The 16,459-nt window shown below is 43.0% G+C and overlaps 1 protein-coding gene across 2 annotated transcripts in view; it reads right to left on the reverse strand.

Annotated features, from left to right (window-relative positions):
• CUL3 (cullin 3) overlaps positions 1–16,459 on the reverse strand; it is a 120,509-nt gene that overhangs the window by 22,122 nt on the left and 81,928 nt on the right. The window contains exons 4-13 of one of the 2 annotated variants that reach the window (XM_040428015.1): positions 15,061–15,221; positions 13,456–13,570; positions 11,408–11,636; positions 10,008–10,153; positions 7,076–7,252; positions 3,940–4,110; positions 2,942–3,049; positions 2,713–2,837; positions 808–904; positions 560–691 (exon numbers count right to left, since the gene is read on the reverse strand). In XM_040428015.1, coding sequence (XP_040283949.1) covers positions 560–691; positions 808–904; positions 2,713–2,837; positions 2,942–3,049; positions 3,940–4,110; positions 7,076–7,252; positions 10,008–10,153; positions 11,408–11,636; positions 13,456–13,570; positions 15,061–15,221 — 1,461 coding nt within the window. Of the gene's footprint in view, positions 1–559; positions 695–807; positions 905–2,712; positions 2,838–2,941; positions 3,050–3,939; positions 4,111–7,075; positions 7,253–10,007; positions 10,154–11,407; positions 11,637–13,455; positions 13,571–15,060; positions 15,222–16,459 lie in introns of both variants that reach the window. The other variant, XM_040428013.1, reaches the window with a different exon arrangement.

Here is a 16,459-nt window from a genome sequence, read left to right on the forward strand (position 1 = left end):
TATGACCTGACAATGTGTCAGGATCCAGTGCAGCGCGGTACAGGGCTGGCCTGTGACAACGGAGCGGTAAGAAATAACAAGCGCTTCACTCCCGCTCCGTGGTCACATGACACAAACGAATCCTCAATGCAAAACATTTGCATAGAATATTTTTTGTGTCGAATTACTAGATTCAATCGAGTAATCGTTTCAGCCCTACACATAGGTGCGGAATAGTAAGGTTCCTTTACATAGATCTGCACCAGAAAGCACTTTTTATGGATTTGATAAAATAAAAGGTATTGTTAAGAACCTAATGGTGAGTACCATACAATTGCTATTTCCTTCTACTTGGACCTCTACATTCACGTGCTAGTCTGAGCAATACTGAAGTTATATCTGGCGGACTACAAGTCAAAGAATAGATCTGAGACTGTGGCGTGTGGATGGCGTAGTGCTGATTTGATACTCTTCAGCTTCTGTCTTAATAATATGCAATGAAAAAATAATAATTTGACTTTGAAGGTGGTATTTTTTCGTTTCGTTTTCTAATTCTACAACACCCAAAGACTTTACTCGCCTCAAAGGTATACTTTTCTCTGTTATTGAAGAGCATTAGTATAGTCATTTGGAAGGTTGAGACTTGCAATATGTGTTTCCTTGTGTTAGATCCAGTAACCTGAGCTCCTCCAACGCCGACCTCTGAGCCGTCCTCCTAGGACAACATAAAAAAACACTATAAAATCGGAACCAATTAAAAAAATAATATGAGACGTGAGGCGCATTCAAATCCCTTTACTCACTGTGGAAGTAGGAAGTTCACGTTACCTTTTTGACAGGCCCATAGAACGTAGCATTGAGATCTGCTGAGCCCATGTGGTGCTGCAACGTGAGCTGTCGTCCACTGTGCTTAGCGAGGTAAAACCTTCACAGAGGCAAAGGCATACAATTATTATACACAATCATACAAAAATGTCAGACAAAATATGTGGAACCTAAAGAGACAAGTAGTATTAAGTAAGAAGAGGGTTAAAGGGGTTGTCTGGGTTCAGAGCTGAACTTGGACAGTCCCACATTTTCACCTAGGCCGGCCACCTGATATTAGCATCAGAGCATTTCATGATCAGATACTCTCTCTTTCCCTGCACTGGATCGCGCAGGGCAAGGGCTGTTTTTACACTGCTTTTAAACTGCTTCCGTCTAGCAGTGTATTTGGTGACATCACCGGCTCTGATGGGCTGGCTTTAGCGCTGCCCTAGCCATTTTACAAGCTAGGGCAGCGCTAAAGTCCACCCAAAAGTGCCAGTGACATCACTGGGCTCACTGCGGCGCAGAAGTCTCCGCCTAGCTTACCCTATGGAGAGCCTAGTACGTGTCTGGATCTTCTGCGCGATTCAGTGCATGGAAAAGGAGAGCATTGGAGGATGAAATGCTCTGATGCTCATATCAGGGTGGCTGCCTGGGTGAAAATGTGGATAGTCCGGGTTCAGCTCTGAACCTGTACAACCCCTTTAAGTCAGGGATGAACAAAATGCCATAACCTTAATGAAGCAGTGAGACCCTTTAGAAGCCAAATATGACTATATTTGAGACTTTCACTCAATACTGGTCCTTAATTCCACCAATATCTTCTGTCTAGAGAGAGTTCTGAGTATGGGGGGGCGATTTATCATCTCCCTGCGCCTCTTTTGGCATATAAAGGTCACAAACCTCATGTTTGAGTCTTTTAGAAACGCCACTTGCGAGAAATTGTCCCAAGTCACATTTCTGCCATTTTCTTAAAAGGGGGAATGGCGAGGGCCAGCGGGTCTGCCATATTTATCTTCATTTGCATCTCTATCCAAAGTACCATAGATTTCTTTTAGGCCCAAAGACAGACAGAGGATGCCCCTAATTTATGATGATTAGTCGCATCCTCCGGTAGTGCAGGAGATTTAAAAAAAAGGCCGTCCTTGATAAGTTTCCAGAACACTAGCCCCTTCCCAACCATTATTTGAGCCTTTTGCTAGGTAGAAAGTATAGAAATAACCCCAGTGAGCTTCTTCTCCCCTCATCAGACACCTTACGTAAAACAAGCATGGATGGCAGAAGAAGAGATACCTCCTGCCTCCCTAGCAGCTAATCACAGAAGAACACATAGTCTCTTCTCACTGGACAGATTGATTGAACCTATACAGTATTAACGATCTGGCATCATAAACAGGGAAGTGTCAGAGTCTTCATCTAATTCATCTCCTATAAGGTTGGCAGGCAAGTTTATCAAGCAGTGAAGCTCAATAATGACATCAATGATAGAGAAAGTAACTTCAGTACAGTTCATAATACTAGGCATTCATGGACATAAATGAGCGACAGGGAAAAGTACACATGAGATTTTTAGCAAACATTGCAAAAGCACTTCTTAAAACTATGGAGAGATTTATCAAGCTCTCTAAGCTAGTTTTCGGTCAGAAAAAAAAAAAGTCACAAATTTTGGCGCACCTCTGTTTTGCACACAAAATTAGGACTCCACTCTTACGCCAACGCTCAACGCTTTTCTGAAAGGAAGCCACCGTGTGCTGAGCAGAGAAGCATGGCCTCACGCCATCAAAACTGGCAACCAGTCAGGAAGACAGCTGAAAGTCCAAAGTGCACTGCGGCAGGCTGCTACGGGTCATACAGACTGTTCTTCTGTAAGACATAGCTACTGATTTGATCCATGAAGCCGGAAATGCTCTCTTCTGGTAAACATACCTTCTAAATATTTCAAAAGCATGCCTAGGAGCTGGTGGGATGTTGCATTTTGGTGTAGCAGATTGTGTGGGCCAGTAGCCAGTGGTAAGTACTCTGACTGTGAGATCTACACCCCCTAAGGACACCTGAAATCAGAATAGACATGACCACATAGTTGGACTGTAGAAATAAGCACAATGTCAACATGTAAATCAGTAAATACGTATAAAGAGGACTATGCTGTCCATACCCCTGTGGTCTGTAAATGTTGCCGGAATTCATCCATAGTGGTGTTTGAGATGCTCATGTCTCTGAACATGCCTTCCAACTTTGATGTAAATTGGCAACCGCACTCCGTCTAATAGGGAAAAAAAAGGGTTTTCTGTCATCAAAAGCAAGTTATTAGTTTTCCTATACACAAAGTATATCAACACATTTGCACCGATTCTTTTTTTTATTATTCATTTTGCTTCCTAAATTAACATTTCCTGCCATTTTTGCTTCTGCAGATGGTGGTGCAGCAGAATCTGCTCCTGATGTCTCTCTGCTCTCCCCCTCAGCGGTAGAACTTATTCATATGTCAGTGTATTCCATCAGCAATTGCAAATTCTGCAAGGGGAAGGAAGGGATGACGTACTCCTCTGCATCAATGACTGTCAGTGTGTGAGGAGATCCCTCGTGAGGTGCATAAGGAGAAATCAGTCCAAGAATGAAGCTGTGCTGATACATGAGAGCTAGTGTGGCTGCAGCATCCTGGACACACGGACCTCACATCCGACATGTATTACTGGGAGGGACACTGCCAAATGAGAAAGGTCTGAAACTATTAGTATGTTGCAAAGGGGATATTGCAGCCTGAAACAGAGCTCAATAGTTTTTACTAAAGGTAACCATTAACATATGCAAAAATATTTTTTTTTTCACGTCAAAAGTATCCAGAATCTCTAAGCAGACAAGATATCCAGATGTAACTAAACAGTAGGCCATTGTGAGTATGCATACTCCTATATGACTCCTCTGCAGAGCTAATTAAGGCAGGGAACGGTCTTCCAAGAAAATTGGTCTAATGTTACTGCATAGCTTCTTATGGTTTTCGACAAGCTGCATCCATTCTTGGCCCCCACTGTTTGCATGACGAAGGAGGATTTCAAAAGTACAATGAACACGACAGACACCATGACATACAAGAATCTCACTCTGAACAAATTATTGGCAGCGCACACACATACTGTATAATGCTATTCTCACCTTCAGCTTGGATATCATGTTCTTTTCCGAGTCATCTGACACACTCTTGTTGGTGAGAAGTCTTCGGGCCAAATGTTGCTTGTAATAACGCTCAAATACATCTTTCTCTTGCATAAATCTAAACAAGACCATTGCCTTGTCAAGTATGGATTCTACTTCCTGCTCTGTCAGCTTTAAAGGAAACACAGAGTCAACATGTACCGGTATGTATGAACAGCATATCACTAACCCCTCATCTGATCATCATGATCTGTCCATCCACAATATGATCAATGAAAGGGATAGAAATCATGAACATGCAACTGCTGCCAAAGGTACTGGATGTGCAAAAATTGAAGCTCCTCTCTGCCTCTCCAACTCCAAAGAGAATCGCTTTTTGATGCAAATAAGTTTTCATTATTTGTGTCAAGAAACCACGCGTTTCAGACATTTTTTCGAGTCTGAAAAGAGTTGTTGCTTGAAATGAAAAATATGCTAAAAAAACAAAAAAAACATTTCCACCAAAAAATAATTCTGCGATTTAATTTGGAGAAAAAGCACACAGAGAGAAGGATATCAAATACTACCGTGATCAACTCTGGGCATACAAGTACCAGTGAGCATCAACAGTCTGCAGCTTCCACAAAGGTTAACACCCAAAATAAGTTGTGCCTCATCACACAAGAAAACATGACACATGGAAAATATTTTGTTGCATTCACCATCTCCTATAATACAGTCATGGCCAAAAGTTTTGAGACTGACCTTTTTGTTTTCGTAAAGTTTGCTGCTTCAGTTTTTATGGTGGCAATTTGCATTAAAGGGGTTTTTAGAGATCCTCTGAATAGGTCATAAGTATCTGATTAGTGGGAGTCCGACACCCAGGAACCCCGCCGATCAGCTGTTTGAGAAGGCAGAGGCGCTCCGGAGAGATCCTAGGCCAATGACGACAAGTTCATCGATCACGTGGCCTAGGAGCAGCTCAAGTGAATGGAGCTGAGCAGCAATACCAAGCACTGCCACTATAGAATGTACAGCGCTGTGCTTGGTAAGCTGCAAGAAGGGAGCGGCACTCACAGGACCCCCACCGAACAGATACTGATCAGTAAAAAGATCTCCGAAAACTGTTAATGAGAAATGGTAAGATGAATCGCAATTAATTGCAAAGTCATTCTCCACCTATTGAAAATTACTTAACGCTGTTGTCTGATTTGTGATATCAATGATCCATCCTCAGAACAGGTTGTCCAACTGCCAACACCCCCGCCAATCAGTTGTTTGAAGAGACCGCAGCGCTTACCTGCTTGCCGTCAACATTGTAGCAGCGAGCAGGTGTAATTACAGGTCCTCCGTTCCATTCCCTTGAATGGGACAGAAGGCCACTACAATTGCTCCTTTCTATTCAAGTGAATGGTACGCGGGAGCTATAATTATGCTGCTCACTGCTGTAATGTTGATGGTGAGCAGGTAAACAGTGGACAGCGTGCAGTCTCTTCAAACAGCTGATCGACAGGGGTGCCGGGAGTTGGACCCACATCAATCTGATATTGGTCATCAATATCAGAAAACGAACAACCCCTTTAAATCACAAAAAAATTTCCACTGTATTTCAGCCCTGCCACAAAATGACCTGCTAACATTTCAGTGATCTACTTGTTAGTTCAGGAGAAAGTGTTAATGAGGACAAGGCAGTTGACATCACTGTCAAGCTGATTGAATATGAAGAGGAGACAGGTTGCTTTAAAAGGGGGGTGCTTGAAATTATTGTTGTCTTCTGTTAACAATGGTTACCGCCAAGGAAAAATGCGCAGTCATCATTGCTCTGCCTCAAAAGGGCTTCATAGTCGAAGACACTGCTGTTTGTAAGATTGCATCCAAATGCATCATTTATCATATCATCAAGAACTTCAAGAAAAGAGGTGCAATTGCTGTGAAGAAGGTTTCAGGCCACCCAAGAAAGTCCAGCAAGTGTCAGGACTGTCGCCTAAAGGGTATTCAGCTATCGGATCATCACCAGTGCAGAGCTTGCTCAGCAATGGCAGCAGGCAGGTGTGAGTGCATCTACACGCACAGTGAGGCGAAGGCTTTTGGAGCATAGCCTAGTGTCAAGAAGGACAGCAAAGAAGTCAGTTCTCTCCCATAAAATCATCAAGGACAGATTGACATTTTGCTGGAAGTACATGGATTGGACAGCAAAGGACCGGGGTAACCTTTTTTTCTCCGATGAAGCCCCCTTCAGACTGCTTGGGACATCTGGATAATTGTTTGGAGAAGAAAAAGTGAGCGCTACCATGAGTACTATGTCATGCCAACAGAAAAGCATCCCGAGACCATTCATGGGGTGGCTTCTCATCCTAGGGAGTGGGCTTACTCACAATTTTGCCTAGAACACAGCCATGAATAAGTAATGCTATCAAAACATCCTTCATCAGGAACTTCTCCATCAGCAATTTGGTGTTGAACAATGTTTTTTCCAGCATTATGGGGCAACAAAGTGATTGCCAAGTGAGTCGGTGAACAAAACCCTGAATTTTTAGGTCCATGGCCAGGGAAATTCCTCAGATCTCAATCCCATTGAGAACCTGTGGTCAACCATCAAAAAGCGGCTGGACAAAAACTTGGTTGTGAAATTGTGCTAAACTCCAAGCACTGATTAGGCTTGCCATCAGTCAGGATTTTGCCCACAAGTGATATCCAGGATGCCAGGGCGAACTGCAGAAGTCTTGAAAAAGAAGGGTCAACACTGGAAATATTGAGTCTTTGCATAAGGGTACTTTCACACTAGCGGCAGGGGACTACGGCAGGTGAACAGCCTGTCGGATCCGTCCTGCCGCTAGTTCACGTGTGCCCCCGGACTGCCGCTACGTCCCCATTGACTATAATGGGGGGCGGAGTACCAGCGATCCGTCCTGCCGCTAGTTCACGTGTGCCCCCGGACTGCCGCTCCGTCCCCATTGACTATAATGGTGGCGGGGACGGAGTACCAGCGCATGCCGAGAGGCAGTCGGACTAAAAGTACTGCAGGGGAAAAAAAATTGCGTCAGTCTCAAAAACAAAACTTTTTGTCATGACTGTACAGGCGATCCTGCCTATGAAGCACTACTTTTTTTTTTTTATCTTGTTCTGAGAGTTATGACACAGTATCTTCTATACTTACTCCTTTGACTCCTTTTTTCAGCTTGTCATCGATAAATAAAGAAAGGTATTCAGGGGACCTGGAGTTCAGATTAAGAAAATACTCAAAGTCACCAGCAATGGTTTGCTTGAAAAGACGGTCGTTACTAAAAGATTCTTGAAGGAAGCGGTCAAATCTACTTTTCAGGTCAAGAAGACCCTGTAGAAAGTGAAATAAAAACAGGAAAAAATTCCATGAGGGATTCATACACGAAACAGTAATCGTACATTTTACTGCTTACAAGGTGTAAAGTCTGCCGCTCACACAGCACCATAAAACAATACTTAAAGGGAACCTGCCACCGGGATTTTGATGTATAGAGCTGAGGACATGAGTTGCTAGATGGCCGCTAGCACATCCGTAATACCCAGTCCCCATAGCTCTGGGTGCTTTTATTGTGTAAATATACCCATTTGATACATATGCTAATTAACCTGAGATAAGTCCTGTCCCTGAGATGAGTCCAGCGTGAAGGAGCCCAGCACCGCCTCGCATCCTTAGAATCTCCTCCTTGCTCCCCGACGTCAGAAAGCTAGAGCGCCATAATCTCGGGATGCGCGAGCTAGCGCGTGCGCAGTTCGTTCCCTGAGGCTGATGCCAGCACAGGGAACGAACACTATGACGACACTGCACATGCGCTAGCTCGCGAGATTACAGCGCTCTAGCTTTCTGACGTCGGCGAGCAAGGAGATTCTGAGGATGCGGGACGGTGCTGGGCTCCTTCATGCTGGACTCATCTCAGGGACAGGACTCATCTAAGGTTAATTTGCATATGTATCAAATCGTTTTTTTTTTTTACACAATAAAAGCACACAGACCTATGGGGACTGGGTATTGCAGATGTGCTAGCGACCATCTAGCAACCCATGTCCTCAGCTCTATACCCAAAATCCCGGTGACAGGATCCCTTTAATCTATGCCTATTGCATGTGATGTAGATTGTAAGCCCTCACGGGCAGGGCCCTCTCTCCCTCTGTACCAGTTTGTAACTCGTCTTGTTCATGCTTAGTGCAATTGTCTGTATTATGTATGTATACCCCTTTTCATATGTACAGCGCTATGGGGGGATAACTTGAAACACCTGGAATACCCCATTTAAAGGATTATTCATCAGTTATAAAGTGACAGCATTTTTCTAGGATATTTTTTCACCACATAATCAGTAAGGTTTTTTTTTAATTCTGCCCATTTCAAAAGGAAAGTCTGAATGTGGAATCTGCACCAAGCATGAACATGTCACTTCTTTCCATGCTGTGGTTTTTAAAACCGTGAGCAGAAAAAAAACAGTGACATGTAAATTAAAGGGGTTCTCTGGGAATTAAGAAAATGAAAAAAAAACTAAATATATTCTCAAATACCTTTCATTAGTATAATGGCTCATTTTGTCTAGAGAGAAATAATTAGGAGGGGGAAAAAAGGCCGCCGTCCTATCAGTACACACATAACCTGTCATCACACACCAGGAGAAGTTACTTCACATCACTGAGCTACAGAACTGCCTCATCCTTCTCTCTGCTCTGAATTAGACTGGGGCATATACTCCATTCCAACGAAGATTCAGCTAAAGATCTTATCAGCTGTATTCAGGATCATAATCCCTGACAAGTAGGAGGGGAGGCTTAGGCAGCTCTTTAGCTCAGTTTTGTGAAGTAACTTGTCCTCCTGCGTGATGACAGGTTATGTGTGTACTAATAGGATGTCGGCCATTTTATTTCTCCTAATGATTGCTCCCTAGACAAAACGAGCCATTATAAATAATGAAAAGGTATTTGGGAATAAATTTATAGTAAGGTAATATTTAAGGGCTATGTACATCTTTGGGGGATTCTTTTTCTGTTGCATTTATTTTGAGCTAAAAATACTTTTTTCAATTGGTCTTTATTAAAAATATGGAATCCTTTTTTGTGTACAGAGCTGAGATTCTGTAGTAGTAGCAAGTGAATTTTCCGTCTTTTCCGTCATCTGGGGTGCAGATGGACTTCTTATCTCTGCTCTCTCACATTATAAACACTCATTAAAGCTCAATCCTTATCTTATTTAAGCCACATTCTTATCAGTAAGTGTTTATGAGTAGTTTAGTTTAGAGAAGGTTTATTAGCTGACTGGCACAAAGTGGAAGTACCAGTCACAGTTAGAAAAATAGTTAACCCTTTGTGACAGAAAGGCTCAATATTTTTAATAAAGGCCAACTGAAAATATGATTTTTAGCCAAAAATAAGTAAAATGCAATCATACAAAAATTGCCTCCAAAGGTGTACATAACCATTAAGTATTAGCATTTTCTTAATTCCAGGAGAAACCCTTTAGCAAGAGGTTTTAACACTGAAATCAATGGGGATGATTTAGAAGTGTTTTGGGCACAGTTTTTGGGTGCGGAATCCACATCAAAATCAGTGGGAAAATAATCAGTGTGAACAAACTCAGAGTCCAACATTTGGGATTGATGTTGAGAATGACGCAGCTGCAGCACTAGTTTTGCACAGAATTCCCTCCACAGTTGTATCCTGGCAATCTGCTATGTAGGAACGTCACCATCGGCCCAATGATGTAACAGGGCCAGCTGCACTTCCCTGCACAGTTAGGTGGCCGAGAAGGGGACACAGCACCGAATCAGCAGAATGGATGAGGGCCCTAGTTGTCGGACATTGGAGGGAACGACACAACCTAGTGAAATTCCGTTGATTTATAAGATTGGAATACCCCTTTAAGTTGGCCATAGCCATGATACTCTTGACAGCAAACTCCACAGAAAACCGCATGTCTGGTTGTCAATGTGATGTTAATAAGGGGTTGTCGAAAACACTTATTTCATATTAAAAAGTTGTGTTCAGGTTCAAACATAAAAGCTTCCACCTCTTCAAACGAGAAGTGTGTTGCTTGAAAACCGCTTCACATTTAACTAGAATATACCAACCTGTATATAATCGACAGGATTCTTTCCTTCCCCTTCTTCAGAAACCAGTGCTTTGCCCTGTTCTCGTAGATACAGACTCATGCACTCACACATGGTCTTCAGGCCATTGGGGACTCTGCTGAACAACTTGTACATACACGCTAGATCTGAAAGCAATGCACAAACAAAAAGGATGAAAACGTCATGCGTTTCCCCAGAGAGAAACACTTTCACTATACAAGTCAGTTTGCTGCAGGAGCCAAGTTTACAACCTGTGGAAGAAGAGATGGCATCCCACTCCTCACCCAAAATGGTGCCCATGAACACTTGCGGGCACATCCAATATCTTCTAGTGGGAGCAGGCAAGCATCTTCGTGTATATAACCACCATCAGGCCCTGACAGACATTCATTGTTCTAGCAGATGCTGCTTTTGTATGGGATGAGCTATACTGGCAGCGCCCGGTAGCCATCTTCTTTATCCCCATGGTCAACTTCAGCATTATATGTCTCATCTTGTAATAATTTCCTATGTAGGGAGGTGACCACTAGAGGGCTCAGCTGCACTTTCATAGATGCTTGGAATTACAAATGATTCCGGCTATAGTAAACTCCATCGAGAATAGCTGCCTCACAATAAAACATGTCTGGCAACCACTAGGATACATAAAAAGATCTGTACAGCAAACCTAACCCCCATAGATGTCCAACTATACCCAAAGCAGTCTACAGGGAATAAGTAAAATGCTTTGAATTTCTCTTTTCTCTATGCCCTCTCCTGAGAAAGATAGTAAAGTACCCCATAGAAGAGAAGCTGTAAAGGCTAATAACACATTTCCGCTGGTGATTTTTCATCTGACCTATTAGCCGCTGTTTGTAGTGGAAGAAAACAGGCAATCACCCATGACTAAAAGCCCTACACATGCTCTGAATGAAGTTTGTGGGCTGCTGAAGCCATCAACACCACCTATAAAACAAGTGAACCAGATGGGATCTATTATTACAGCTGGTGTTCTCGCTACAAGTACTGACTTTCACCGCACAAACAGTTTTACTTGATTTACCCCAAAAAGAGGCACATTCAATGCATGTAAAGAGAAAATGAGGTGAGAAGTCGTGGTCTACCTCTGGATTCAGCAGAAAGAATGGATTGCTTCACAGATTATATACACGTTTTCTTGATGCAAATACATATGGTAATGCACACAATTAACAAATCGTGGACCTAGTCTGATGACTACCGAGGGTCAGGAAGGATTTAAATCTTGTTAGGATAATTTGGCCTATGTCCTCTGAACTTCACCTTCCAATCCAAAAAGGGAGGAGAACCTTTCAGAGGCTCTTTGACCTGACTGGAAATTGCATATGGACAAAGGTTTGTCAACGACCGCTTTGAATGTGATTTGGAGACGTGTGGCATACCTTCTGTCTTTCCGTTCTTCAACATATGAACTAGTCCAGAGTTCTCCATCTCCACAATGGTCTTCATGTGCTTGGAGATGAGCTCTCGCTCCACCACCTTCACGATGGGTTCTTCTGTGGATTTGTCTAAGCAGTGCATGACTCGTTCTATTTCTTCATTTATTCTAGCCTCTACTTTCTTTATATACACCGAGGCACTGTTTTCCGCTAGAAACTTCTGGCTTTCCATCTGTGTAGAAAATAAAAAAGGCTTGGTTAAGATTTCAAGACAACAGCTTAGGGTAAAAGCAAGGAAATACGAATGTGTTTTATGAAATGTGATGTGACACAAACAGCAATCTTTACATATGCTTTAAGAAATCTGCCTCTGCTGTTGACCTTGGCCAAACTTAATAAACACTGCAAATTTTGCAGCCCCTGAAAAACACTTCACAGGAAAGTTTTAAGCAAGATTTTTACCAAGCTGTGTAATAACCTCCAAATTATAAAATCATACCATTAATGGGGTACTAAAGTGTTCAGCATGGGATCTCATAGTTAGGTAATGCAGTAACTTGCTGATCTGCGGGGGTCTCAAGGATCACCACCCTCATGAGAATGAACGGACTAAGGCCCTATTCGGTGTTCTCTGCACAGCACTGCTCTATCTTCAAAACCTTGATTTTTAGCTTTTGCCTAAAGTGGTACTAATTTCAGTAGCTAGCAGGCATGCCAGTTTTAGACACCCTGGCCTGTAGGGTCCATTCACACGTCCGCAAAATGGGTCCCGTATCCGTTCCGCAATTTTCAATGGGGATTTGCGGATCCGCACTTCCGTTCCGGAAAAAAATAGAACATGTCCTATTCTTGTCCGCAATTGCGGACAAGAAAAGGCACTTTCTATGAAAGTGCCCGCGATGTGCGGTCCGCAAAATGCGGAACTCACATTGCCGGTGTCCGTGTTTTGCGGATCCGCAAAACACATACAGATGTGTGAATGGACCCTAATAGCTCAGAAGCCTTGAAGAAGCCTTCAAATGCTTGAATTTCAAAACCAGCAGGGATCTCAACTCAGAGATCCTTCTGCCAATTACAACTTCCGATGCAGCACTGCAACATGGCGGCATGGCATTTCAATTGTGGAGCTTAACGGCGTTTGCAGGCACAGAAATAACATGAACCAAAACTGTTCTGGCTTTCTTAAAGGCAATAAAGATTTTGATTCTCACATTCAGGCTTTATATAGGCTATGTTCATACTGCTTTTACAGTGCGTGGCCAGCAACCATTCAGATGAAAACACAAACATATGCTAGAGGTCTCCATTCACCAGACAGAGGCTAAACAAGTGCCTTTTTGGCATTCATCAGCCTATCCTATATAAATCCGCAGTCCTTTTTGAACATATAAAAAAAAGCAGAGGTGACAGCGCTTTCCTACAGAGAGGCATCTTCACTGATGCCTCTGGGAGAAGTAACCCACGGTATACTTGTATAGTGGAATACATCAGAGCCTTTTGTCAGAAGTATACCTTCAACAGATGGCAGGAACACAGCCTTGTGCATGTCCAATCCTAACTGGTAGAAACGGCTTACTTATGATCCATACGATTCAATAACAGCAAGCTTAGCTCCTTAAAACAACAGTCTGAGCCGACTATTTGGACAAAAAAGTCATCAACAACTAGATAACTATTAGACAAGTAGGGGTCCTACTGCTGGGACCCCACAGCTCGCAATAATGGAGAACCCGTATCCCTCAGGGCCCCCTGATATGAATAGAGGCAGGTTAGGCACGCACATTGCTGCTAGTATGGAAATAGGCGAGTACTGCACTCTGCTGTCTAGGGAATGGCAGGGCGCAGGCCCGACCTGCTGCTACATTCACTGCAGGGGGATCCCTGAGTGGTAACGGATCTCCGTTCTCATGATCAGAGGGGGTCCCAATAGTAAGACCCCCACTGATCTAATAGTTATCTCCTATCCTATGAATAGGGGATAACTTGTCACAACCGGAATAGCCTTTTAAATCACAGAAGAAACTTGAAAAATGATGCACACAATCACATACCTGGAAGAACTCTGCAGACATTTCCAAAAAGGGTGCCTCAAAATCCTCTTCATACACGGACCTTCCTTCCAATCCAAGGATCATAAGCATCTGACAGGCATTTCTTATGGCTCCTCTGTTACAAGTTACAAATATCACATGGGTTGAATAATTACATAAAACTGTCAACTAGAGTAAAACCAACTGCACAAAAGATCACAAAGGTTCATGGTAAGAAGAAAGAGGTAGAGATATTTTGGAAAAATATACAAAAGGGAGAGTGGCAAGGATGGGAAGGGCACGTGGCCCGACAACCCAACAAATTTATCTTCATTTACTTCAGTTTTATGGCGCAAATGAAGCCGAAATCTACTGCAGCTCTGAGCGGTCCTATGATTCTGTTTAGGTGCACGGACTGCAGGAGGATGCACCTAATGTATGATGAGCAGGGGATATCACAGAAGGCACCGGTCTTGATAAATCTCCCCCCATGTCTCTACAGTGACACTGCATGTTAGCTTTGTGAAGGCATCCATTACATCGCTACACAACTTCCATGTGTCTGCGCACATCACAGAATGGGTTTTTAGGGCCGATTCTTAAGAAATCTGGTCATGCACCATCGTATGAACAGTGTTACTCTCCGCTCAAAGTATTGCATTTAAAGAATACTCTGCACATACGGCGTTTGCCATGACAGGAAGCCGTACCCCTTTGTGTGAGTGAGGCCTAAAACTTAAAAGGGTCATCCCCATCAAAAATGTTCCCAGCATATCGTATTCCCTGTTGCTCTAGTTTTGATAAATCTCCCTTATGTGTTCAACAGACCATTAAGGCACCATTTGCAGGGTATGACATCAATGGAGATAGGTGCAGAGATGAGAGCCGCTGTGGATATGCCAGAAATGTCTATGACGGGACTACAGTGCTAGACCTCCAGGAGGCAAGAGGATAGCTGGGAGACTGGCATGCATACAACTGGCAGTGCTGTACTGATAGCCTGGTGCCCGGTCACTGATCTTTCATCTGGGATCATCAGGGGACCAGACAGAATATGTATGAAAACTGTACAAAGTTATCTTGTAAATGGCAGGAGTGTATGGCAGGAGTTTAAATTGTTCATTAGCGACCAGGTTTGGCAGCTTCAATTCTAACATCTTAAAGGGTTTGTCCAAAGACATAAAAATTTTTTAGATAAGGGTCAGAAAAAAAAAAATATATATATTAAAGCGTTACTCACCTCACCGATTCCCTGCCACTATGATTCCGATGCTTACTGAAGCCTTGCTTGTCTCTATTTCCTGCTCTCAGCTTGACATATTGAAAATGGCATGAGATGCCCTGTCTGCCAAAGAAGTGCTCAGATGGGTCACCGCTACAGCCGGTGATTGGCTGCAGCGGGCATCTCCTGCCACTTCCTGTGTGTCGAGAGAGGAGTACAGAGTCAGTAAGCATCAGAACAGTAGTGGTGGGGGATCAGCTAGGTGAGTAATGCTTGCTTTATCTTTTAACCCACTCAGCACCTTAGGTATATATAAAAAATAAAACAACTGATTCCACTGGACAATCCCTTTAATGTACTACATTAGCAAATTGGCAAAGTTAATTTTGAGTTAGCACACTTACCTGTCCACTACCTCTCCTTTCCGCTCTCTTGCAATCATGTCTAATAACGTCTGCCGTAGATGATCTCGTATGCAGCCGTAGCGTACAACTTGATCTCGAAATATTATCAAGCCCAGATTATAGACATTTTCCACGTTGTTTTGCTGAACATAGACTCTGTCCTGAAACCAAGAACATCAACATTGTTCACAATGACTGGACCCCACGAGTGTTCACCTCTATGTCTAACAGTACAATGAGAAAGAGTTCGGCCACATGTGCAACAGCCTTTATAGCGGCCCACGGAAGCTCTATGTTGTCCTCTGGGCATTGGTTGGTGCGGGATGCCACAGACATTATCCCCTAAAAGCATCTATAGAGAAGCGAACAGGGAAAATCCTCTGAAGGCCTCCACACTAAAATCAGAGATATACAGAGGTACAGGAAGGCCCCATGTACCGGTTAGTCGTTTAACATTTAAAGGGAACCTGTCACCGGGATTTTGGGTATAGAGCTGAGGACATGGGTTGCTAGATGGTCGCTAGCACATCGGCAATACCCAGTCCCCATAGCTCTGTGTGCTTTTATTGCGTAAAAAAACCGATTTGATACATATGCAAATAAACCTAAGATGAGTCCTGACGGACTCCTCTCAGGGACAGGACTCCTCTCAGGGACAGGACTCCTCTCAGGGACAGGACTCCTCTCAGGGACAGGACTCCTCTCGGGTTAATTTGCATATGTATCAAATCGATAATTTTTTTACGCAATAAAAGCACACAGAGCTATGGGGACTGGGTATTGCCGATGTGCTAGCGACCATCTAGCAACCCATGTCCTCAGCTCTATACACAAAATCCCAGTGATAGGTTCCCTTTAATGAGCGGCTCTTCATATAGGGGAGTCCTAAATCCGCGACTCTATGGCATTCGTACACACTAATACATTTGAACACACAGAGGCGGACCTGATGGCATAAAGCTTCTAACACTTTAAGCTCTTGCCTGTTTTTTTTTTTTCCGTTTTCTCTTTGCTCCATTCTTTGTCAGTTGTGCTGTTGATATAGCTGTATGAATGTTTTTTTGTTTTTTTTGTGTTTCTTGAAGAAAGTCACTAAGATCACTATTTTGACGTACACATGACTAATTTTTTTAATCTTTTTTCTGTTGAGGACTGATAGGATTTCCCCCCCTGATTACTGTGAAGTAAAAAAGAAAAACAAACAGAAACAAATTAAACTTTCTTCCCCTGGTTGGTATGAATGCGGCCATGTGGCTTTTGGTTTTAGTAGTTTTGCACAATCAAAATGTCTTATGGAGAAAAAAAGAAAAGTTCATTTTGGCTTTATTGTTGTCTGAGACTTATCTTTTTTTATTTTTCCGTTAATGTAGCTGTATGAGCTTTTTTGTGGGATAAGCTA

Source organism: Bufo bufo, chromosome 4 (assembly GCF_905171765.1).
Source record: "Bufo bufo chromosome 4, aBufBuf1.1, whole genome shotgun sequence".
Taxonomy (NCBI): domain Eukaryota; kingdom Metazoa; phylum Chordata; class Amphibia; order Anura; family Bufonidae; genus Bufo; species Bufo bufo.